This window comes from Barbus barbus, assembly GCF_936440315.1.
Source record: "Barbus barbus genome assembly, chromosome: 43".
In the NCBI taxonomy this organism is placed as follows: Eukaryota; Metazoa; Chordata; class Actinopteri; order Cypriniformes; family Cyprinidae; genus Barbus; species Barbus barbus.
The window spans coordinates 13,746,011-13,770,587 of record NC_136721.1 but is presented as its reverse complement, the minus strand read 5'-3'; the positions used below and the strand labels follow the sequence as shown (position 1 = coordinate 13,770,587).

At 36.3% G+C, this 24,577-nt stretch overlaps 4 protein-coding genes across 5 annotated transcripts; 2 read left to right on the top strand and 2 right to left on the bottom strand.

Moving 5' to 3' along the window:
• Window positions 1-252: 252 nt before the first annotated feature.
• On the top strand, window positions 253-9,536 carry pcf11 (PCF11 cleavage and polyadenylation factor subunit). Its single transcript, XM_079405866.1, has 16 exons — window positions 253-623; window positions 2,572-2,697; window positions 2,949-3,131; window positions 3,239-3,400; window positions 3,636-4,639; window positions 4,739-4,922; window positions 5,016-5,253; window positions 5,439-6,796; window positions 6,903-6,954; window positions 7,096-7,212; window positions 7,307-7,421; window positions 7,547-7,730; window positions 7,880-8,035; window positions 8,125-8,217; window positions 8,315-8,350; window positions 8,530-9,536. The coding sequence occupies exons 1-16, from the start codon at window positions 456-458 to the stop codon at window positions 8,740-8,742; spliced, it is 4,389 nt and encodes a 1,462-aa protein (XP_079261992.1). The 5' UTR covers window positions 253-455; the 3' UTR covers window positions 8,743-9,536.
• A 2,313-nt stretch (window positions 9,537-11,849) lies between these two features.
• ccdc90b (coiled-coil domain containing 90B) lies at window positions 11,850-14,750 on the bottom strand. 2 transcript variants are annotated; one of them, XM_079405216.1, is made up of 9 exons: window positions 14,350-14,750; window positions 14,161-14,280; window positions 13,828-13,931; window positions 13,637-13,738; window positions 13,449-13,490; window positions 13,264-13,335; window positions 13,115-13,168; window positions 12,836-12,950; window positions 11,850-12,605 (listed from the first exon to the last, which is right to left on the bottom strand). In XM_079405216.1, the coding sequence occupies exons 1-9, from the start codon at window positions 14,444-14,446 to the stop codon at window positions 12,550-12,552; spliced, it is 762 nt and encodes a 253-aa protein (XP_079261342.1). In that variant the 5' UTR covers window positions 14,447-14,750; the 3' UTR covers window positions 11,850-12,549. The 2 variants fall into 2 exon arrangements, with proteins under 2 accessions (XP_079261342.1, XP_079261341.1); XM_079405215.1 differs by having other exon boundaries at window positions 12,169-12,605; window positions 14,161-14,725.
• On the top strand, window positions 14,737-19,016 carry alg8 (ALG8 alpha-1,3-glucosyltransferase). The gene is made up of 13 exons (XM_079405214.1): window positions 14,737-15,275; window positions 15,447-15,525; window positions 15,607-15,800; window positions 15,940-16,046; window positions 16,149-16,216; window positions 16,418-16,544; window positions 16,645-16,748; window positions 17,319-17,439; window positions 17,600-17,739; window positions 17,883-18,022; window positions 18,097-18,194; window positions 18,280-18,352; window positions 18,423-19,016. The coding sequence occupies exons 1-13, from the start codon at window positions 15,187-15,189 to the stop codon at window positions 18,655-18,657; spliced, it is 1,575 nt and encodes a 524-aa protein (XP_079261340.1). The 5' UTR covers window positions 14,737-15,186; the 3' UTR covers window positions 18,658-19,016.
• A 192-nt stretch (window positions 19,017-19,208) lies between these two features.
• On the bottom strand, window positions 19,209-24,133 carry guca1d (guanylate cyclase activator 1d). The gene is made up of 4 exons (XM_079405829.1): window positions 23,851-24,133; window positions 22,639-22,788; window positions 21,850-21,937; window positions 19,209-21,771 (listed from the first exon to the last, which is right to left on the bottom strand). Exons 1-4 carry the CDS (start codon window positions 24,043-24,045, stop codon window positions 21,632-21,634), a joined length of 573 nt encoding a protein of 190 aa, XP_079261955.1. The 5' UTR covers window positions 24,046-24,133; the 3' UTR covers window positions 19,209-21,631.
• Window positions 24,134-24,577: the final 444 nt, after the last annotated feature.

Here is a 24,577-nt window from a genome sequence, read left to right as displayed (position 1 = left end):
TATGCATATTATCCTACAGCTTTTATCTCATTTTCAAGGTGATGACGACATTGTCCTCTCTGTTGTGATTTTTGTTGATTTTTTGAATTATTTAATTCTGATAGGCTCCTCTTGAAAATAATAGTTCTGTTTTGACCAATGACGTTCAGCGCAAAGTCTTCATCGCCCAATCAAACGCGAGCGTTTCAGCGCAGCCAATCGGGAAGCAGTGACGCGCGTCCAACTATAAAACATTTCAGATGACGCGCAATCTCCGCTGAAGTACGACGGACATTTTGCAACGCTTTATCGCAACTGAAAATATCGTTATTCAGACGCAAGACGTCACGGCACGACATTCGACGTACAGAGGAAACCAAGAGGAAATACAGATGTTTAAGAGGACTGTGTTGCAAGTAATGTTTGTATAATAGTTTAAATTGTGTGGCGACAGCCTTCGACTCAACGGCTCAAAGATGTCGGACGAAGGCGCGAGGGAGGACGCCTGCCGCGAGTATCAGTCCTCGCTGGAGGATCTGACTTTCAACAGCAAACCGCACATCAACATGCTCACCATTCTAGCCGAAGAAAACATCCAGTTCACCAAGGATATCGTCGCAATAATTGAAGCACAAATTGCCAAGGTTTTTATGAAAATAGATTTATTTTTGTTTCGTTTCAGTCGTCGTCTTTTAGCTCGAGTGTGGCTAGTTAACGTTAGTTAAATCATGACATGAGGCCTGTAACATGGCGGCAGCACGAGTTCGCTAACCATTTTGTATCCAAGTAAAACATGTTTTGATGCTATATTGTCGTTAACTAGTATTGAGTTTACTATCAAATGCCAGTATTTTTAATAACAATTAGATTACTGTTTTTGTAGCTCGCAAAAGTCACACCACTCCACATTCCCAAATTAGGCCAGTTGCAGCAGCGTGTTTAATGTTACCTGCTTGTTGGGTCACAGCTGCTCACAAAGTCGGATTTACTGTTGACTTGGCTTAAAGTTAATAATCCATGTTTTACCTTATCAATAAGATTATCGGATAATGACAAGAGCCTTGTAACTTAATATACAGTGTCGCTATTATGTTAATACCAATTCGATTTATCAATTTTAAACCAATGGTACAGTAGATAAGTTTTATTGTTCAGTGTTAATATATACACAATGTAATGGCATGTGGTTTTGTGAATAATAATTTATAAGAACTCTAGATTGGAAAGATACGACATTTCCGTGTTATGTAATCAGCCGCCGAGTCATAGTCGTTGTGTAGTGTAACGTTAATTGTGTACTTTGCATAGCAACTTTGTAAATATGGATTGATTAGAAACATAAGGTGCCAAGACAAACCGTGTTAATACCAACAATTAATCAGGGCTAAGTTTTTGCATACTCATGGCTGTAGTTATGTCATGTCACCAGCTGGTACACGTGGTTTGCCGCCTATGTATAGAGATGGATGGGTATTATTGGGAAATTAGTGGACATTTTTCATATCCTTGTTTATGTTTGCAACTTATTTGAAATCTTGCATTAGTTCGGATAGTCGTGTTGGGCTGCTCCGTGAAAACGAGCACGCCTGAATTTAAAGTTTTTAATACAAATGTGCGCCTTTCAAATTTCTGTGTACTTGAACCAATAAAGGGCTTGGGGTGTTAGATTGCTGAATAATTTTCCATTCTTTACTGCAATGTTAATAAATGGTATACAACTGTGACAATAAACTATGTGAAATGTCCTTTTGTCTTTATTTCCCAGTGTATTTTTTGTGGTAATGTTTGCTATATTGATTTCATTCTAATCTAAGTGTTCTTTAATACAAAGACATTTGCATTGGTGCAGTGTCTGTTGTAATAACACTACAAAGCTGAATGTATAAAAATTACTTCTAAAAACTTTTTACAGGATTTTACAAAAACTGTGCTTGTCTCTGCACTGGGGCATATTGGTTACAACTTGTCAATTTTTTTATGGACTTGTGTAAAATGTAAAGACCAAGTAGTGTTTTATTTTTTTAAAATGTTTTCCTCAAAATGAAGATCAAATCTAAACCTGAGTTTAAATGGATCCCTGAGTTGAATTCCTGGTCAAGTACAAAAAAAATACAAGTGAAAAAGCTTTAATCCTTTATTTTTTCCAATTTAAAGGACTTGGGCTTCTTGCTAAAAGAGAGAAAAAAAGGTGCCGATAACTGACATTGAATTGTACTGACAACCTAACAAAACGATTTTCTTGATGGACTGAACCTTGAGTGAAGAGTGAACATTGAAGAATTTTTAAAATACCCCCCCGACGCCCCCCCAACCCTCTTTTTTTTTTTTTTTTAATATATACCTGGGACCTGGATATTTTTTGTTCCTGCATCTGAGAAACTTTTCCCTGGTTTTTGAGGAACTTTTGCCATTTTCTTTTTTTTAACCACAAACAACGGACGTCCCCTTAAGTGCTTGATTTTTATTTTCTGTGCCAGTACTTTTAATCCAACTTCAACCATTTAATAACCTCAACAATCAAACTCTAATTTTATGTAGTTGTGCATTTCTCCCATGTTGTTCTCTAAACTTGTCAGTTTTCTATCACTTTAGGCACCTGCTGGTGAGAAGCTCCCAGTTTTGTACTTAGTGGATTCCATAGTGAAGAATGTTGGAGGGGAATACCTTGAAGTGTTTGCTAAGAACCTAGTCAATTCCTTTATTTGTGTATTTGAGAAGGTACATAATTCTCTGAAATTGTGTCCATGGTGTTACTTCTGATTGAACGTCATGTGCTCTTTGTTCTCATTTAAAATACTGCATTGTGCTAATTCATTCCTTTACCTTGATAGTTTATTTCATACCTTAATAGTAATAACTTTGTTTTCATTCAATTTTTGGTCATCTATGTAGCTTTGTCAGTGTTTTTTGAGAATAAACGGATGAGTCAGATATTCTTCCCCCTCCCCCTTTCTTTTACTTTGCTTTAGGTGGATGAGGCCACTAGAAAAAGTCTCTTCAAATTGCGTTCTACGTGGGATGAAATTTTCCCCTTGAAGAAACTATATGCACTAGATGTTCGTGTGAACTCAATAGATCCTGCCTGGCCTATAAAACCATTGCCACCAAATGTGAATGCCAGCATACATGTCAACCCAAAATTTTTAAAACCGGTAAGCATTTGAGGAGTTCTAACTATATATATAATTTTTTTTCCTAGAGGTGGGAAGAAATTTACAGCTATGGTTTATCTGAAATTTGTGCTTTTCTGTTTGCGTAGACTGAAGAAACACCTCCGAAGCCTCCTGCACCACAACCTCCAGCTCCGAGTTTGACACAAGAACAATTGATAAGGCAACAGTTGCTTGCAAAGCAAAAGCAGTTGTTAGAACTTCAGCAAAAGAAGATAGAGCTTGAACTTGAACAAACGAAAGCTCAGTTGGTGAGTTTAATAGTTATGTGCTTTATAACAAGATGAACTAGAAAGCGCTGCATGTTAATATTTGCAGTTTTTAGAAATATATAACTAGTTTTCTGTGATGTGCCAAGCACAAGTGATATGTAACAGCAGTGCATAGGAGCTGTAGTTGGTCTAATGCAGTTTGACCAACATTCTTCATACTGCTTGATATATGCCTAAAACACAGAATTGCTCTGTTTTTTTTTTAATTCTCAAGGCTGCCAGTCCAGCTATTTCTTCAAACCACCATGTCGGTGCTCCTGCACGTTTGAATATCTCGCCACAAGTCACTCATACAGTTCCTGCACCACAGACCAAACCTTGGCTTCCAGCACCATCGGAAAAAATGGCAACCAGAGATCCTAGATTAAACAGACTTAGTGCAACTGTAAATACAAAGGAACAAGTAATGCATAAGAAGGAGAGTCAGGTCACACCAAGCTTTCCGACTACATCAGAAAAAAGAGGACAAGTCTCAGCTGAAAGACAGAGTAAGTTGGAGAAGTTGAGGATCCCAAAAAAGGATAGCTCTGCGGTTGAGGACAAGCCTAAAGCTAAGTCTGTGTCACCATCTGGGAAAGGTATCCTTGTCAGACCCAGAGGAATAGAGTCTGAGCATTCAAAAACTGCTGAAGTGAATAAAAAGGACCCAAGGCTACATAAGCAGATGCATGACAGGACAGATTCAAAAGATGAAGATATCCGAGAGAAGAAAAGAAGTTCAGCGAAGAAAGATAAAGATGAAGGTGTTAAAAACTTGGATAATCAGAAGTCCAGCAGCAACAGGGGCAAGCTTATAAATGGCTCTCTAAACAAGCATGAAAGACTTGAGACATTTCTGAAACAAGAAATTAAAGTGAACAAAGCAAATGTTAGAAAAAGGTCTAGGTCAAGATCACGTTCCCCACCGTTGCATTCTCCCAAAAGAAAAGAGAGGCGATCACCACCAAAGAGAAAAACCAGGAGTATCACTCCACCCCCCAAGTCTGGAAAGGCTAGGATAATTAAGCATTTACATAATGATGATGCTTTTCCACAGTCGAGTCTTAGAGATGAACGAAGTGCCAAGAAAAGTGCCCCAGAACCAAGACGATCAAAAAGGCCACTTGATGATAGAGCTGCTGATCAGAAAGATGGACCACAGCTGAGAATTTCTCCTGCAGAGCATAAAGACACAAAAGATAGCAAGAGATGGAGGAGTGGATGGGAAGAGAATAAACAGTAAGTGGCTTCATCTTTTAAATATCAGTACTTAAACATAATTTGTCTTTCTATTATTGAACATGTAACCTCACTCAGATTAATAAACTGCCTTTACAGTCCCAAACAGTCAGATTCCGATCTCTCACACGGACGACTAGGCAACCAGAGACACAAGACTTGGAACACTAATCAAAGACCGTCCACACCTCGTACACCTAAACAGCATCGCTTGAGTGTTGATAGCAACATACAAATACCAGAAGCACTTAATATTGCAAGTAAACGGGACCTTTTAAGAAAGGTGTGTCGATATCTTTTTGTAGTTTTATAATCAATTTTTTCCTAATACATAATTAATTTACAATATTTCTAAATGGGACATTTTTAATTTCAGGCTAGCAAAAGACATGCTGATGGCGAAATATCCAGTGACGAATTCCTCAATGTAGCCCATCAAATAAACCAAGTTTTTCAGTATCAAGAGGAAAGACAGCGGTCTGACTCTTGGGATGAATCGTGTGATGAGGGAGTATATCAGTCAAAAAAGAAACAACAAGGAGCAATGTCTGATGCAGAGCTTTCTTATCTTGAGCATAAATCTAAGTTGAGAAGAACACAGCTTCAGCGTCCAGGTGAGATTTGTCCTGTTTGTAAATACTGTATGTGAGTTTTAGCACATTTTACATATTACCTAAAGTTTTAAGATTTTTTTTTTTTTCAATTTCACCATGGCATGTAATATTTAAACGCCCTAGGTTGTTGATGATGTTGGTGTATTATAGATGATCTAAACTTGAATTATTGTCCATCTCAACAGTGCAAAAAGAGGGCCAGTCACCTTTGGATGAAATGTTCTATCAGCCTCAACATGAAATGACCGAACAATACAGTGAAAGCTCAGGAGTGCATAAAATGTCTGGTGATGCCATAAAGCCTGACCGCGAAGATCCTAGAAGAACCAACAGGCCTCTATCATGTACAGGTTCCACATTCAGAAATTCACCAAGTCCAGTCAACTTAGACGGGACCTGTGGAAAATCTACAGGACCGGCATTTGATCGGTCGTCATCTCCAGTTGAAATGGATCAACAACCAGGAGACATCAGCCCACGTTTTGAAAGTCCCAACAGTGTGCACTCTGGTACAGGTCCAGATGATGGTCCTATAAGTGTAGAGAGTCTTCCAATGAAAGAACATTTCTTGGAGCAGGGAAGAAGCGGACGAAACCATGATGAATCTCCTGGGAATACACCAACACACTCCTCAGAAGGGTCTATGGCACAGGTGAACCCGACACGGCATGATGGACCAAATATTTCTCAACGATTTGATAGATATAAGAGTTCTCAAGCTCCCTTTGATGGGCCACCTAGCCACACGAGAGAGCCAAGATTAGATGGTCCTCCAAGACCTTATGCTGCTCCTCCTCGGTATGAAGGCAGTACAGGGGGATTTGATGGGCCTGGTGCACCCGTAAGGTATCCTGGACATCGCTTTGATGCCCCTCACCGGTTTGAAAGATTTCCCAAAGCCCATGAAAGACCTGTGAGATTTAACAACCCACCAGTGTCACACACGCCAATGAGGTACACAGAGCCTCACAACATAGTGAGATTTGACCCTCAAACCCCAATTCATTATGACCAACCAATGCACCAAAACAGATTTGTTAATCCACAGAGGTTCGATAATTCTCACATGCAGCATGGTCCACAAGGATACGAGGAACCACAGTTCCCTGCTAGAATTATGACTTATGATGAACAGCAGGGTGCAGTTAGATTTGATAGTCCATCAGGTGGGATGCATTTTGAGAACCCAGTACAGCCTGAACCCTTAAGATTTGATGCACCGCCTGCCATGCCAAGATTTGACACACAAGTTCCTTCAAGATACTGTGGTCCAAACATTCCAAACCAGCTGAGACCACAGGAGCCAACAATGTACAATCAAACTCAAAGTCAGGCTCCCGTGATAAACCCTGCTGTACCACCACCTAATTTTACCATGACACCCATGAACACGTTTGGTGGCCCAGCTCAACAGTTTCCCTTGCAACAAAACGTTTCTCAAGCATCTAACTTCAATGTGACAGGCCCTTCGTCATCGGATTTCCAGGGTACATTTAGACCTGCTCCATTCCTTGGTCCAGGTGTTGGAAATGTTCCTCAGCCTGTAAGTATTCCTTACTCAAGGAGTCCCTCACTTTTCAAAGTTAAAGAGTCTTATTTTTGTTAAACTTGGAAAATTAAAGTTTAGTTTTTGTCTTGTGAATTTTTAGATGATTGGAGCTCAGCCCTTCATGCCACCAAACCAAATATCTTTCCAGCCTGGTAAGAATGTCTTTATTTTATTTGTTTGCATATTCTGGAACAGAATTGTACACTACTGTTAACATACCAGAATACATTTGTTTGTTTGGATTGTGACATCTACTTTAGACCTGTGTTATAATAAGTTAATTATTGATTCAGGTTCCCAGTTTCAGCAGCCTGAGCCCGAGCCATTGAGGCAAATAGATGTGAATGATCTGTTATCAAAACTTCTATCCACTGGAATAATAAAACCTGCACAAACAGACTCAATGACTGGTATGCACAGTGTATCATATTTTGTTGTATAAATTGCATCAATTGCAGACTTATTTCAAATGAACCTAATTAAAGATTTTTTAATCTGTTTCAGACTCTACTTCAGCAAGTCAGACTTTATCTGTGCCTGAAGAGGAAGAGGAGGAGGAACAAGAGGAAGATGAAAGTGTCCCAGATCTGACTGGCTTTGTTTTGGAGGACATGAAATTGTATGTACATACAGTATCTACATACTCTCTGGAAAGTTAGACACAAGTGAATCTGACAGAAATACTTTTATTATTGTGTGACAGTGAAAATGACTTAATGACACCAGATGATTTGTGTAATTTAGGAGACACGACAGCATTATCACCAAACTGTATACAGGAATCCAGTGCTATTCCTGCGGCATGCGTTTTACTGCATCTCAGACGGATGTGTATGCGGATCATTTGGACTGGCACTACAGGCAGAATCGTTCAGAGAAGGACATCAGTAAGAAAGTTACACACCGTCGGTGGTACTACAGTCTGACGGTAAGCTGGAAACAATCCATTTATTTTTTTATTTAATGTTGTATATTGTCAGAAAATTGTCACTGTGAACGTAAATGACCTCTTGAAAATGGGGGGGGAAGAAAGGATTATTAAAAACCTAACTTCATTAAGTGCTGGGTTTTTTTTAGGATTGGATTGAATTTGAGGAAATTGCTGATCTTGAGGAGAGGGCAAAGAGTCACTTCTTTGAAAAAGTTCATGAAGAGGTTGTACAGAAAACTCAGGAAGCAGCCAAAGAGCGAGAGTTCCAGAGCGTAAAGGCTGCAGCAGATGTTGTTCACGAGGTTAGACGATGTACACAGACTGTGTGGTAATTCATAGTATTAGAAAAATTGTGCAAAATTAAAGATTTTCTTTATTTCTCTCTCCTCAGCTGTGTGAGATTTGCCAGGAGCAGTTTGAGATGTACTGGGAGGAGGAAGAGGAAGAATGGCACCTGAAGAATGCCATCAGAGTCGATGAAAAGGTAAGAAATCCTTTTAATTAATAATTAAAAGAGCAGATCAAATGTTGTGGCTTTGGTGTTTAATAAAACGCTTCAATTGTTTTCCCTTCTCTTTTAGACATATCATCCCTCATGTTACGAAGACTACAAAAATGTAAGTGTTGATTTGGATAAAAGCATCTTGTTATCATGCATCACATCTACATATTGAAGTCACATGGCTGAAACATGCTGTATTTATTCTGCTTTTGTATAAAGACTTTTATGTGAAGAAAACACTTTCCATCTTAATTTTCCTTTAGTCAAATAAAATGCTTCCCCTTTTTTCCGTAGACATCCTCCTTTGTGGACTGCACCCCCTCACCCAATAAAATGCTTACAGAAAACCCTTTAACAGCTTTCATAAAACAAGAGCAGGGTGATGAGGTGTCATGCTCCAGTATTAAAGAAGAGCCCTCTGAGGACGATACGGATGCACCAACGGTAAAAGAGGAGGTTCAGGTTAAGTTAGAAGGAGAATCACAAACCAGTGCAATTATTTTCTAACTATGCTGCTCCTTAGCCACCTCTTTTTGTGGTTACTTAAGCTGGTCTTTTGTGTTTTTGTAAAGAAGGATATTTTTATATTGCAGAGCTCTGGGGCCGGGACCTCAGCTAGTCACTTTAAATACATTTTTGTATTTGCCTGCACATTTCAGGTATTTTTTGCCATGCGAATGCCCAATGAAATGTACTGTGAAAGTTGTACGTTTGGGGTAAATGTATATGTATAATTTAATTTATAAATAAAGATATTTTTGGTATTCTTTGTGTAGTATTGATAAAAAAAAAAATTGAATTTGTTTTAGTTTTTTTGGTTTTGGCTCTCAATGAGACATTTGTTCTGACTTTTGGAGAATGGTGAATGGTGGTTGAATGCTAATTTATGAATGACTTTGTTTTGCCTCCAAAAACAAGCGAAAGCCCTTTTCAGTTATTGATAGTTCCCTAAATCCAGGATTGGGGCTGATTGTAAATTATTAATAGTTGATGGAACATAATTTACTATGAGAATTTCCCTGACCTCAATATGTAAATAGTTATTTCAGTTTACTACTGTATTTGATTCAGAGTAATGTTTAGTTGAAAATGAAAAAAAAAAAAAAATCAGGGTGGTTTTTTTTCTCTCTCTCTCTCTTTGCAGAGATTCAAAGAGCAATTTTGATTTATTCAGAATATTCAATAAAAAAATTTGAGGAAGAAATAGTGTCTTGTGTGTAAAGTGATTATTGTGCGCTTTTTGACCGATTTAAAGTTGTCAGTTTTATGCATAATCCTAAATAAAGTTTCAGTGCTAATGGAACCTTCTCTGTTCATTTATTTGGTTATGATTATTATAACCCATGTCTGTTTAAATGTCTCACGTGTACCGTGTAGAATTAGTTACAACCACATTTTTAGTTCATCTATTTTAATATTTGTAAAACATGTAATACATAAAATTGTCTTAGAATTAAGCATAGTTTCCATAGTCTAAATCCGTTAAACCAAAATGTCCTTTTTTAGAAGAAGAAAATAAAACCTTGGTCAACCAACATGGTAAACAACTGTTCATACTTTCATATGACTTCTCTTCAACGATATCCTACAGTGATATGAGCTCTGAAATCCAGAACCAGTGTGATATTACTCTGGTGGTCATGGATCCTCAAGATGGACATTGTTGATTCATATGTATTAGGTGCGTCATGGCTAAAACCTGATGATTACAGCAATAATTCAAAGATTTACGTTTGTGCTACCTTGTATCCCAAGTATTTTTTCATCACATGCATAGCTCTGTGGTTCAATATATTAAGTGGAATGACTGCAATATATCAGAAAAAACTTTTGGATAAGGTTGAATAACCCCTATACAAAATAGGACAGAAAAAAGTGCCATTGTCTGAATTCATATATATATATATATACACATACAGTCAGGTCCATAAATATTGGGACATCGACACAATTCTAACATTTTTGGCTCTGTACACCACCACAATGGATTTCAAATGAAACGGACAAGATGTGCTTTAACTGCAGACTGTCAGCTTTAATTTGAGGGTATTTACATCCAAATCAGGTGAACGGTGTAGGAATTACAACAGTTTGCATATGTGCCTCCCACTTGTTAAGTAATGGGACAGAATAATAATCATAAATCAAACTTTCACTTTTTAATACTTGGTTGCAAATCCTTTGCAGTCAATTACAGCCTGAAGTCTGGAACGCATAGACATCACCAGACGCTGGGTTTTATCCCTGGTGATGCTCTGCCAGGCCTCTACTGCAACAGTCTTCAGTTCCTGCTTGTTCTTGGGGCATTTTCCCTTTAGTTTTGTCTTCAGCAAGTGAAATGCATGCTCAATCGGATTCAGGTCAGGTGATTGACTTGGCCATTGCATAACAGTCCACTTCTTTCCCTTCAAAAACTCTTCGGTTGCTTTTGCAGTATGCTTTGGGTCACTGTCCATCTGCACTGTGAAGCGCTGTCCAGTGAGTTCTGAAGCATTTGGCTGAATATGAGCAGATAATATTGCCCGAAACACTTCAGAATTTATCCTGCTGCTTTTGTCAGCAGTCACATCATCAATAAATACAAGAGAACCAGTTCCACTGGCAGCCATACATGCCCACACCATGACACTACCACCACCATGCTTCACTGATGAGGTGGTATGCTTAGGATCATGAGCGGTTCCTTTCCTTCTCCATACTCTTCTCTTCCCATCACTCTGGTACAAGTTGATCTTGGTCTCATCTGTCCATAGGATGTTGTTCCAGAACTGTGAAGGCTTTTTTAGATGTCGTTTGGCAAACTCTAATCTGGCCTTCCTGTTTTTGAGGCTCACCAATGGTTTACATCTTGTGGTGAACCCTCTGTATTCACTCTGGTGAAGTCTTCTCTTGATTGTTGACTTTGACACACATACACCTACCTCCTGGAGAGTGTTCTTGATCTGGCCAACTGTTGTGAAGGGTGTTTTCTTCAACAGGGAAAGAATTATTCGGTCATCCACCACAGTTGTTTTCCGTGGTCTTCCGGGTCTTTTGGTGTTGCTGAGCTCACCGGTGCGTTCTTCTTTTTAAGAATGTTCCAAACAGTTGTTTTGACCACGCCTAATGTTTTTGCTATCTCTCTGATGGGTTTGTTTTGTTTTTTAGCCTAATGATGGCTTGCTTCACTGATAGGGACAGCTCTTTGGATCTCATCTTGACAGTTGACAGCAACCGATTCCAAATGCAAATAGCACACTTGAAATGAACTCTGGACCTTTTATCTGCTCATTGTAATTGAGATAATGAGGGAATAACACACACCTGGCCATGGAACAGGTGAGAAGCCAATTGTCCCATTACTTTTGGTCCCTTAACAAGTGGGAGGCACATATGCAAACTGTTGTAATTCCTACACCGTTCACCTGATTTGGATGTAAATACCCTCAAATTAAAGCTGACAGTCTGCAGTTAAAGCACATCTTGTCCGTTTCATTTGAAATCCATTGTGGTGGTGTACAGAGCCAAAAATGTTAGAATTGTGTCGATGGCCCAATATTTATGGACCTGACTGTACATATAATATTTGTCATCATGCATACAAACATGCTCACAAAATCTTTTGACACTTCATAAACATTTTCATTTAATTTTTTATTTTGTTGCACTTGCATGAAAGGGAATAATGTTGGGAGATATCTTTTAAAAACTGAAAATGTTGATGTAAAAACAAAAATATAAAAAAATAAACAACTGATGGAATTTATATGTCATACGAAAGGCTAAATATATTGGTCTAAAGCAGAGATGCCCAAACTAAAATTGGCCCATGATGACCTCTCATTTAGCCCACCATAACACAAAAAAAAAGGAAAGACAAATGCCATTAAAGAATATTTTCAATTATAATTTATATTTTTGTTTAAATTATATTACTTTTTTAATTATTAGAATCAGAATCAGAATGAGCTTTATTGGCCAAGTATGTTTACACATACAAGGAATTTGTTATAGTGACAGAATGTAGAGAATATAGATAATTTAAATGTAGAGAATATAGATAATTGTTTTTATTTTAATATAATATATTTGAACATAATGCAACATTTACTCAAACTCAAACAATTTAGATTTTTGGCCTTTCATAGTTAAACATTTAGGCCCCTCAGATCTAAAGAAACTTAAAGAACACATTTATGTTGCTCACATAAAAAACATGTAATATTGAAATGTAAAAATATAATAAAATATATATACATCTGCATCATTAAAACAAAAAGGCAGAAATTTAAAGATAAAAACTCCAGACATGAATTCTCTCCGGTTTTGTGAGATTCATTTCCAGAAGCGATAGAATCCCAAAGCAATTGCCAAGCAGGTGAAGATGCATGCTGTGAAACAAAATAATAATAATAAAAAAACAGATGATTCAATTAACAGTCTTAGCGCCCATATTTGCATCAACAAACTGAAGAGCCACTAACAAAGCACTTAATTCATTTTAGTCTGTTATCAAATTCAATGTCTTATCTGAAGGACTTCCAAACAAGTCACTGCCAAGTCAGACAAATGTAGAGACACAGTAGCTGTCAACTGTTTGAAAAGGATCTTGAGTACATACCTGCAAGATATTTAATCGTCTCTAGCTTAAGTGATTCCAGGAGGGTTTTCAAAGAGGCAACTTGTATGTCTATTTTCTTTGAGGTTTCTATGGCTTCACTTTCTGTATCTGCATTCTGAAAAAAAAACTTGACTGTAATAATGTTATATTTTTATATGAATTATGATAGTAAATGCATTATGTAATTACACTGAATAGAAAAGCTTTATTGTAATCATAATTCAAATGATTGTGTTGCTGTTAAAACATGCTGTGATCACAACTATTTGTAAACCTTACCATTTTTTGGAACTCTGTTCTAACTTCCATAAGTTTCTTCTCTTGTTCTGTAAACTGGAATTAAAAAAAATGTTTGATTGATTGAATGTTAAAAAATATATAGTATATAACAAACTTGCACAAAATGTTAACGAGTAATGTACACATACCATGTCTGTAACTCTACTTCGCTCCAAATTAATGTCTAACTTTGCATCTGCTCTGATTTTTTGGCTTTCTTCCTTCAATCATAAACATAAAAAGATAATTAAAGTGCATGTTAAACAGAAATGATGGTACTGTGCAAAATAATTTTCCAAATTCATACAAAATTCTTCTATCTATTTCTACTCACCAGTAGTCTATTCCTTATTTGCTCCAACTCTGTTTTCATTTTCTGCATGTGAAATAATTGAGAAGACATTTCATTGTGTTATATCAGTATTAATACTTTGTGAACAAAGGGGTTTCTACTTTATTTGGTGTGTTCTGATTGTAGAGCCAAAAACAAAGAATGAAATACAGGTTTAACTTTATTCTTACTGCATTTTCGGAGCGTAAATTGGAAAATTCACTCTTCTCCAGGATAACCATGTCTTTCCTGATAGCATCTAGATGAGCCATGATTTGTTGTAGAGCTATTTCCTAGACCAGATGAAGAAACCATATCATTCAATAGGGTTTATTATTAGGCCTAGTCATTTCTACTTGCAGCAGTTTTGTTGGATGTATACCTGATGGGCTCCAGTGACCATGTCTCTGTATACAATGTCCATATTGGCTGTAGTAAGAGTCACCAGTGCTGTGGAAATCACTTCTGCCTGTCTCTTTTCAAAGCCTAGATTACATATTCAGAAAAAAATGCTTAATTTTTGGCAAAATCTAAACAAGCATTACATAATTGATTACATTTAGTACATTTAAAATATCTATATTAAGCTTCTATTTGTGTCTCGAAATCTCAAATATAAGACAATAAATTAAACCACATCATCATATGCAAAGTACTTTGGCAAGTACTTCTCGCTCGGTTTTAGTAAATTAGCCTAAAAACCTATCAAACATACCGCTGGATTCCAGCTCTTTCACGAGCGCATGGGAGTCAAACGTGAGTTTCCTCTGCTCCAGAGGCGTCAGCTCCACTTTTCTCACATCATATGTCTTTACAGCAGTAGTTTTACGGAAACCTAAAAGGAAAAATACGTCTGTAAACCCTTGAAATGTGCAACTGCACTGTATCGGTGAACAACACATACCTCTCTGATGATACATTGGTTGGATGTTGAGTTGATGCCGTTTTAACAGCGAGGAGAACTGGTATTGTCTCCGTATAAACATTCCCCAGCATGACATTGTTATATAGAAAGTTATATGGCTAAACTAAATAAATATATGATTGTTTATGTAGGAAGTAATTGTTATGCGCATTTAGCTTCTGTACTTTTAGTAAATTACTCAACAGCAGCCAACGACAAACCTTTCAGGGTCAAATCTGAAAAACTCTTCAGGTCTGTTCGTTTACTATAACTATGCGGTTTCCTGTTTTGGTACACTCTAGATGACGTTTCGATAGATTGTGAAGAAGGTGGAGTTTGTTTTCTTTTTGATGGTAGAAATAGCACGAGGAACAAGAAAGGCAGTTTAGCACGGAACAAGTGAGGCTCGTAGCCCGGATGTTGTCTCAAATTTGTCAGATATGACAACTTTTAACTATTCACTATGAATTTTAAATAAACACATTTCTATTAAAGTTAATTATTGCAATACGTTATGTATGAATTAGTTATTATCCATTCCAGAGCGCTACTGAATGTCATGTAAAGGACGATATGAAGTGATGTTATTTCTTATTGTATATTAGCAACCAACTTTTTAATTTTCAAATTTAAAAAATTATGCATTTTAGTGTACAAATCTCATGCGACATACAAAACAACGTCCTGATGCATTATACATTTGGCTCTAAGGATCTTTCGACTTTCTGAGCCGCCACGCGCCCTCTGCAGGAGATATTCATGTCAGCAACATTGCGCCACCCAAAGGTTGTAATTCGGCTTTTAGAAATAAAGTTTTATTTTCATTAGGAAACTGTCATGGCTGCGCCCATGATTAACGATCAGAGCTGTTTTTTTGCTCTGGCTCTCGGAGTTTCATTTCTCAAATGTCTTTTGATAAATGCCTAGTAAGTGAATTCACATCATATACTTTTTCTCTCATGTGTTCATATTAAAACGGAAAACCCATTGCTATGTTAGAACAGCGACCAAATACTCGATACTCATTCATTCTGTCTTCCTTTTACGAAGAGGAAATAATTATAAAGCCAATCAATTTAATATTTATTCTATTTCAGCCATTCTACGGACTTTGAAGTGCATAGGAACTGGCTTGCCCTGACTCACAGTCTGCCATTATCACAGTGGTATTATGAGGTAGTCATATGGATTACATACAGTTTTTAAACAATTACATACACAGGTTTTAATTTTGTGGTTTATTTTTAATATTTTCAGGCTACGTCTGAGTGGACACTGGATTATCCTCCCCTATTTGCTTGGTTTGAATATGGACTTTCTCATATTGCCCAGTTTTTTGATGAGGAGATGCTGGTTGTTCAGAACCTGAATTATGCAAGTCCAGCCACAATCCTGTTCCAAAGACTGTCAGTCATTGTGGCTGATGTGGTCTTCTTTCATGCAGTTAAAGAGTATGTAGCTTCTACATGCCACAGTTTGATCCAAAGTAGTTTTTGTCTTTTTAGGTTTGAAAGATATTTTTTGAAGAAAGACAATGTTAAAGGCTTGCTTATGTTGAATCAGAGATGAAGAACATTTATACTATTCTAGATGCTGCAAATGTTTGAGAGAAGACAAAGGAAAGGACCTTCTGGCAAAGCCATCTTTTATCCTGACAGTGTTGTTGCTGTGGAACTTTGGCCTTCTAATTGTTGACCGTATCCTTGGAGATCTGGCTAATAAGTCACGCATGCCCAGATGTGGCTCAGACATTCATTTCCCTAACCTGAAATTAATTTTGCTTGACTGAATTCCTGCAGATATTCATTTCCAGTATAATGGATTCCTGTTTGGAGTTCTTCTTTTATCAATAGCAAGACATTTACAGGTATTAGCTGTCATTTCTGTTATTTAGGGAGTTTCATAATTAACACATAACTAATAATCTGAAATTTGAAATACATTTTATATTGTATTATACATGTTTTTAAATAGAATTTCATTATGTTTTGTCTTATTTGACTTTGATTTTCTGCAAAAAAAATTGGAATATGAGTTTTTATCTTTAAAATAATTTTTGCGTTAACAGAATAGACACTTTGAGGGGGCCTTGCTGTTTTCAGTACTTTTAAACTTGAAGCATATATATCTATACATCGCGCCTGCATACGGTATCTACCTGCTGAGATGTTTTTGTTTCACCCAGAACAATGCAGGTAATAAAATCTTTATCATATATATATATGTGTGTGTGTGTGTGTGTGTGTTCACAAAGACTGTTTGTGTAAAATGACATATAAAAATCTTGTTTTTCAGATGGATCTTTGCAGTGGAGAAGTTTCAGTGTTGTGCGGCTTGTAACACTAGGAACTATTGTCTTGTTTACTTTCGCAGTGTCTTTTGGACCCTTTATAGCACTGGTTTGTTATCAATATATGAACAAAACTCGTCATATACTGTTCAACTGTAAAGTCAGGTTAAATTTAAATTTTTATTCAGCAAGGATGCACTAAATTGATCAAAAGCAGGAGCAAAGAGTTTTGTAATGTTACATAAGATTTCTATTTTGATTAAATGCTGTTCTTGTAAACTTTTATATATATATATATATATATATATATATATATATATATATATATATATATATATATATATATATAAACATTAGAATGATTTCTGAAGGATCATGTGACTGAACTGGAGTAATGGCTGCTGAAAATTCAGCTTTGTCATCACAGAAATAACATTAAAATATATAAAAATCTTATTATGATTATTCTGTGAACAAAATATATTAAAATAGAAAACTTTCATTTTTAAAGAAAAAATATAGATAGTAATAATAATAGTAATATTTCACAATATTATATTTTTTTCTGTACTTTTGATCAAATAAATGCAGTCTTTGTGAGCATAATTTGATTTACATTTAGCATTTTATTTTATCACAGAGGTTCATTGATACATTTTATTTGTCTTTATTCATCAAGGGTCAGCTTCCACAAGTCCTGTCACGACTCTTCCCTTTCAAGCGTGGTCTGTGTCATGCATACTGGGCACCAAACATCTGGGCACTTTACAATATAGCAGATAAAGCTTTTTCCATCCTGGGTATGTTCAATAACTCAAACAATTGTGTTGTATTGCTATAAGTTAAATAGGAAAAAAAAAATCAATCATTTGATTGTATGTTCATATAATGAGCGTTGTCACGTAATGATGTCACTGTCCAGTTTATTTTATCCTGATCATTGCTAATTCACGTATTTAGGTGTGAAATTCAAACTGCTTGATATAAACAAACTTTCCAAGGCCTCAATGACTGGTGGTCTGGTTCAGGAGTTTCAGCACTCTGTGCTTCCTTCAGTCTCTCCTTTAGCAACCCTTGTTTGTACATTACTGTCAATATTGGTGAGTTCTGAATATTCAAATAGATGGCATCGATTTCATTCATTGACATAATATGAATAGTGATCAATACAAAAGACAAAATTGATTTCTAGATTTGCCAAGCTCTGATGCATATACCATTTTTGTCACTTTGTCTCTTGCAGCCTGCACTTTTCAGGATATGGCATAGACCTAATGGAGCGAGAGGATTCTTGCGCTGCCTTGTCATTTGTGCCCTTGGATCCTTTATGTTTGGTTGGCATGTGCATGAGAAAGCCATTCTGTTGGCCATTCTTCCTTTAAGGTGTTAATCTGATGGCATTCTTACATAAGCATGTCCTGCCAGCCGCCTTCTAAAAATGGTCTTTTGCTTTTCAGTTTGCTCGCTGTGGAGAGTAGAGAGGATGCCAGGATTTTTCTAATCCTCAGTATAACCGGTCATTATTCCCTATTTCCACTCCTCTTCACAACTCAAGGTACATGTTGTTCATAACATCTCACAACAAGAGTTTTGCATCATCACTGATTGTAATTCTAAACCATTTCAATTCTTAATTCCAGAGTTGCCCATCAAAATATTTCTCATGTTGCTTTTTACAATCTTCAGTCTCACTTCTCTAAAAACTCTGTTCAGGTAAGTACATTAAAATTGGATTATTGGGCTTTATGTTTGAGCAAATGTGATTCATCATTTGTTTTTTCAGGAAGGGCGGTGCTTTGTTGAACCCACTGGAAGCGACGTTTCTCTTGGGCCTGATTCCTCTTGAGCTGATCTGTGAGTTTGTTTACCCGCTGACAGTCTGGCAGAAGACATTTCCCTTCCTCCCTCTCATGCTCACCTCTGTTTACTGTGCGCTGGGAGTGACCTATGCCTTCATCAGACTATACATTTCATTGTTGACGTGTTCAGACACCACTAAAAAGATTAAAAAGCAATGAATCATGTGATTCAGATGCTGGAGGCTGTTCATTTCTGATGAGTTGGACGAAAAAATTTCATTGGACCAAAATGAATGATTCGTAGCTGATATCTTGGGGTTTATTTGGGGATGGTTTGTGGGATATGAGTATCTTGGTTATTAGTTGTTTATTTCTTTATACAATTATATAATGTAGCGTATGGATGCAAATGTTTATTTTTTAAGGTTTCTATAAATGTATTTGCTTAGTAAACCTGCCTATGGCCTGCAGTGTTGTTATTATCAGCTGAAACTATTAAAACTTATTTTGAAATAAAGCTGAAATAAATTAATTACAAATATTAGACTGTAAAACTAAAAAATAAATAAATGTTTCTGAAATAAATGTACTACAATTACTAAAAATGAAATAAAAATAAAGCTAAATAGAAATACTACAAAAGGTAATAAGCATTATGAACGCACTTACCAAAACTAGCATTAAAATTTAAAAAAAGAAAATATGTATAAAAAAGCTAATTTAAAATATTAATATTTACTATAATAGTATACAAATAAAACTAAAATGACCTGCTTTTAAATACTGGTTTGTTTAAACCATTTTATTAATAAGGCAACAAATATTCCATACCAGTTGAAATATTACCTGATTCGAAGTACGGTAAAATGATACCTTTTTTTACCTGAAATATTTCTAGAGTCATCTAATACAGAGATTCATCACCGGAGGCAAGTGTGCAGTGCAGGATATGAAAACGAATTTCAAAGCTTCATATCGAGCATTTGTGGCTTCCATTGAAAACATTATTTATAAAACAAAGAAATCAAAAAGTTCACACTAGTCTTCTTGTGAAGGTGCCAACTCAACATTATAAAAACAGTCATGGAAGTCACATCATGCTGAAGAAATCCCATCTTACTGCCTCAGTTCCGGGGGCCTCATTTATAACACAAAATCCACGCCAACGTTCATGTTTATAAAATCGATCATTGATGTGGAAAAGTGCTTAGTGTCACTTAAGGTTCTAAGAAGGTGTATGCACATTTTTGTGTGTATGTTTGTTCACACGTACACATATTTGAGGAATGATCTTAGATAAAATGTAGAACGGTTTCTGTGCAACATTTTATAAACAAGGCCCCCGGTCTCTGGTGTGCATCCAACTGAACAATGTCTCCCTAATGTTTATCCACTGTATGCTATGGTTACACAATTAGAATTTAGTGCTAAATGATCAAGCCTGAGTCTAGACAGACATATTGTAACTGTCTGCATATTAGTGATGCTGTTAAAATTTTCCCGAGAGTAAAAGCACATTTAGAGTCCCTTTGTGATTTGCCTGTGTTTTTCACTGCAATGCTTATCCAAAGGACTCAAGACTGGTAAAACACAAGCACATACAGACCTCTAAACAGCAACATACATTTAAATATCAATATGAAATATGAACAACAGAAATATACATTTAAATATGTGCATTACAAATTCAGAATTTTGGGTTCAGCAAGATTTTTTTAAATGTTTTTTTTTTTACACTCACCAAGGCTACATTTATTTTATAAAAAAATAGTTAAAATGGTAATATTGTGAAATATGACAATTTATAGTACCAGTTTTCTGTTTAATGCATTGTAAAGTATAATTTATTCCTGTGATGCAAAGCTGAATTTTCAGCATTAATCCAGTCTTCAGTGTCACATGATCCTTCAGAAATCATTCTGATATGCTGATTTGATATTTTTCTTATTATCAATATCGAAAACTGCTGTTGCTTAATTTTTTTTTGTGGAAACTGATACTTTTTTCAGGATGTTTTGATTAATAGAATATCAGCATTTTTTAGTAGAAATCTCTGATAACATTATAAATGTTTTTACTGTCACTTTTGATCAGTTTCGATTTTTTTCCCCCTAAATAAAATTCTTACTGAACCCAAACCTTTCTGAAATATGCAGTTTTGCAATAATTTTGAATACTTTTAGTTTTACTGTTTGACAGCTAAGATTAGATCAGCTAAAAAGACATCCGGAAATGCATTTAATGAATTTCTTCTGCACCTACTTTATCAGGTAAATTTGATACTTTCCTTCGATAAAGTGCTTTATTTGTGATGTTATATCAGTGGTTCTCAACTGGTGGGTCTCAAATGAGAAATGGGTCTTAGGTCTGTTCGTATGGGTCACGGACAGCAAAATAAACAGGCACAACTTCCCACATGGTTAATAACGTCAAGATGTTGATATCAACCTTTTGTGGCCAAATATTGAGTTTATGGATTTACCAAATTGTTACATTTCCAATTTAGCCTGGTCATGTTACTAGTGTATACACTAAATTGGAAATGTTACAGTTTGGTAAATCCAAAATTGTTGGGCTTATTCTGTTCATTGCAATATACAACATTCTATAGAAATATATAATTTACTGGTACATTTTGTACAATAAACTATTTTTGTTCTGTGTTGGGTTGCCATTTGATGTCCAATGTAAAACAGTTGAGAACCACTGCTCTATATACATTAATTTCACAGTGGGCAATTCAGGCCACATCGGCAATGGACTGTCTCAGAGTTTACTCTGAGCAATATAGCGATGCCATAAACAGTTCATGGATTATATGATTTGCTCACCCAGTGAAAGTCACTAACATTGCACTCAGTGTTCTCCACTGAGCCTTTCCTTAAAAAGCCCCACATTGTTCACTCCTAAGCCTTGCCAGCAGTTCATTAGTCTCCTGAATCCCTTATAGCATTAGAAGATCAATGTTCAGCTGAGGACAGCTCAGATGCAAGGCTTGGTATCTCCACTGGGGTCAGACAGTACCTTGCTTGGGCAAAAGTCTAAGTTCCCCTGAGAATTTTATGAAATCACACAGGTGTGGTGGGAAGCTGCATCTGTTCCTCAAGAGTGGGAATACCAAACTCTGAATTCATTTGGTTTTCAGATGGGGAACTTTCTGGTTTCTCTGTCCTTAAGATGGAGTTTATCCAGCCTAACTCGCATTGATTGGTTTCTGTCGCCCTTCGACAATAATGACCAGGACTGGAGTGAGGTCCATCAGTTTCTTCAGCATATCCATAATGTCAGGATGATCTTTGGCTCCTTCAATGAACTCCTCCAGCGTCAGTTCACCTGAAGGTTTAAATAAAGAAAGATGTAGAATATATAATGCATAATGATGAGGATTATCATAAGTCAACTGGTTCTCACCTTCTCCGTTAACATCAATCTTTTCAAATATAAGAGCCACTACTTCTTCTGGCACAAGCTCACGATTTCTTGTGATGTCTTGTATAGCCTGTTGTAGAACAAAAGAACATATCATTTCAGAACCTTTCTAAATAGAAACATTGATGAAAATCTATTACGATTTCCCATCCCTAGAACTGCAGCATTATTGTATGGAGAAGTCAGGCAGCCACCTGAGGTCATCTGAACATGACACGCAACACTATTTCCACTCTAAGAAGTGTCAGTCTAAGAGACCTCAATACAGAAACAGCACAAGAAAGAGTTCTCTAAGTTAAGCAGACTGATCCAGTGTCCATGTTATCCTGACCTGCAGTCAGGTTCTATTTTTGGTTCGTTCACAAAGACCTGATGTGGGAGAAAATATAAATTTAGATAATTCAGCCATTATCCTAAGCAGAGGTTAACATATGGCATCAGTTGCGTCCCATATTATGTGCTTATGCACTATCCTGTTACGTTTTGTCGTATAAATAGAGCGAGTAGTGTTCACACTGAAAATTCCAAAAAGAAAAAGTGCACTTTAAATGCCCGGATGATGCACTTAAATAACCAAAAAACAAAGTATGGAATTTTGGACACTTCATGTACTCGACTCACAGCTTTAATTATGTCGCGAAGGTCGGGGCTATCAGACTCCAATTATGAATGAAGCACTACATGGTTAAGTACATACATAGTGTATAAGTGCAGAGTTTATACTATCATTTGGGACACGGCTGTTGAAAAAACGTTAAAATGTTCACTTACAGTAAATATTGTTTCCAATTCATCCTTGTCAATTTTTCCATTGCCATCCTGGTCAAAAAGTTTAAAGTACCATTTGAGTTTCTGGTTGATTTCCCCCTTGAGCATTAAGCTGATAGCAGCAATATATTCCACAAAATCTATGTATCCATCCTAAAGAAAAGAGAGTGAGAGAGAGAGTTCATATTACAAGGTTTGTTTTGTTAGGCTGTTTTAATATGAACAATCCAGGAGATCCAGGCAAGATCATTATGTCAGCTTTTTTTTAACCTTAATCAATGTAAGCTTTTTAATGTTGTTACATTGTAAGCTTTTCTCCTCTAAGCTGTATCTCAATGTAGGACTTGACTCAACATATCAGTAAACCAATCAAATGAGCTTGGAAGAGTTACACAAAAAAAATTAACCTCCATATTTCTTATTAAACATCATATATCATATTGCCTGTTGTTGACACAGTCCCCATATAGCAAAATATCAAAATTAAACAAAATGGCCAAACACATGTAGTTAGAATAAATGTTAAAATACATTGTTGCGAATATTTCCTCGTATATGTTTGCCAGTTTTTAGCTATATTATTTTAATATTTATACTGTCCAAATTATAATTTAAAAATAAAATTTTGCACCGACCCAAAATGCATTTTAAGACTGGATTGGAAGTATTTTCTCAGCTATTGAAATACATTTTGTAGTTTATTTTGGCATTTGAACAAAGCAAAATGGAAACTATATTTTATATTTTCAATATAAAAAATTTATTTATTTTACTTTACATTTGACATTGTATTATAGGTTTATTTATTTACTATCAGCATATATTTGCCATATATTTTGACCTCTTTTTTTTTTGCCAAGTGGGTCAGAAGGCTTTTGAACATAATAAAAATAGGTATATTTAAACTGTACATTACGAAATTATACATGTAAATATTAATATTGTGCAGTTTTATCCAAAGTAACTCAGAAATCAGCATTTGCTGCCTCTTCCGAGTAATACCTGTGTAAATGAGAAATGGTTTGCCAGCAGAATTTGCTTGTTTTACCAATCTGATCTCTGGTGTACAAGTTTATTTGAAACATCCATTTGAGATCAAACAATAAATGATAGCTATGTAACAGGTCTGCAAAAAATGATTTGCAAGATTGCAGAATTGATTGATATTACATGCAAATGTAGCCAAGATAAATCACTTTATGAATGAATCCTCACCCCATCCATGTCGAAAGTGAAGAACACTTGGTCCACATAACTGTTAGCATCCTCATTCATGCCCTGCAGTCCCAGGATGGACTTGAGCTCAAAAAGTGTGATCAGGCCTGATGGAGACTCCCGCATGAACTTGTTGTACCAGTGGTGCATGTCCTCAGCGAGGATGTCATCCAGATTTGCGTGTGTGTTCCCCATGGCTGTGCCCTGCAGCCCTCGTTGGTCCAGGCGGTTGCAGGCCTGTGAGCTCTGATGGCGCGGTGCAGACTGGCCTACAGGATACTGAATGTCTGAAACTATTAGATCCAGGTACCAATAAAAAGAGGTGGCACCTTAAAATAACTACTGCTAATGGGATAATGGCAAGGCCTGACCGTTAAAGAGTAACTGGCACAGAGTAGAGAATGCTTATAAAACAGCGTTCAGCCTCCAGATGAACCGTTTGTGCGGTCATTGTAGTGCAGAGTGCATCAGAGGCCAACTCTCACTATGCTTTATTACAGGCCTGGGAGGTCCAACAATTATAGTTATCCATCCGTCTCTCAATACAGACTTTAAATAACTCTTATTTTTACAAAATAAGTTTAAAACTTAAATAGGAGTGATACAGTTCTGGCTGATACTGATGAATGTTTTCATATCATAGCTGATAATGACATTAAAATTCTATGGTATTTTATCTGAATATAAAAAAATCTATAACCAATAATTTTAAAGACTGCAAGTAAAT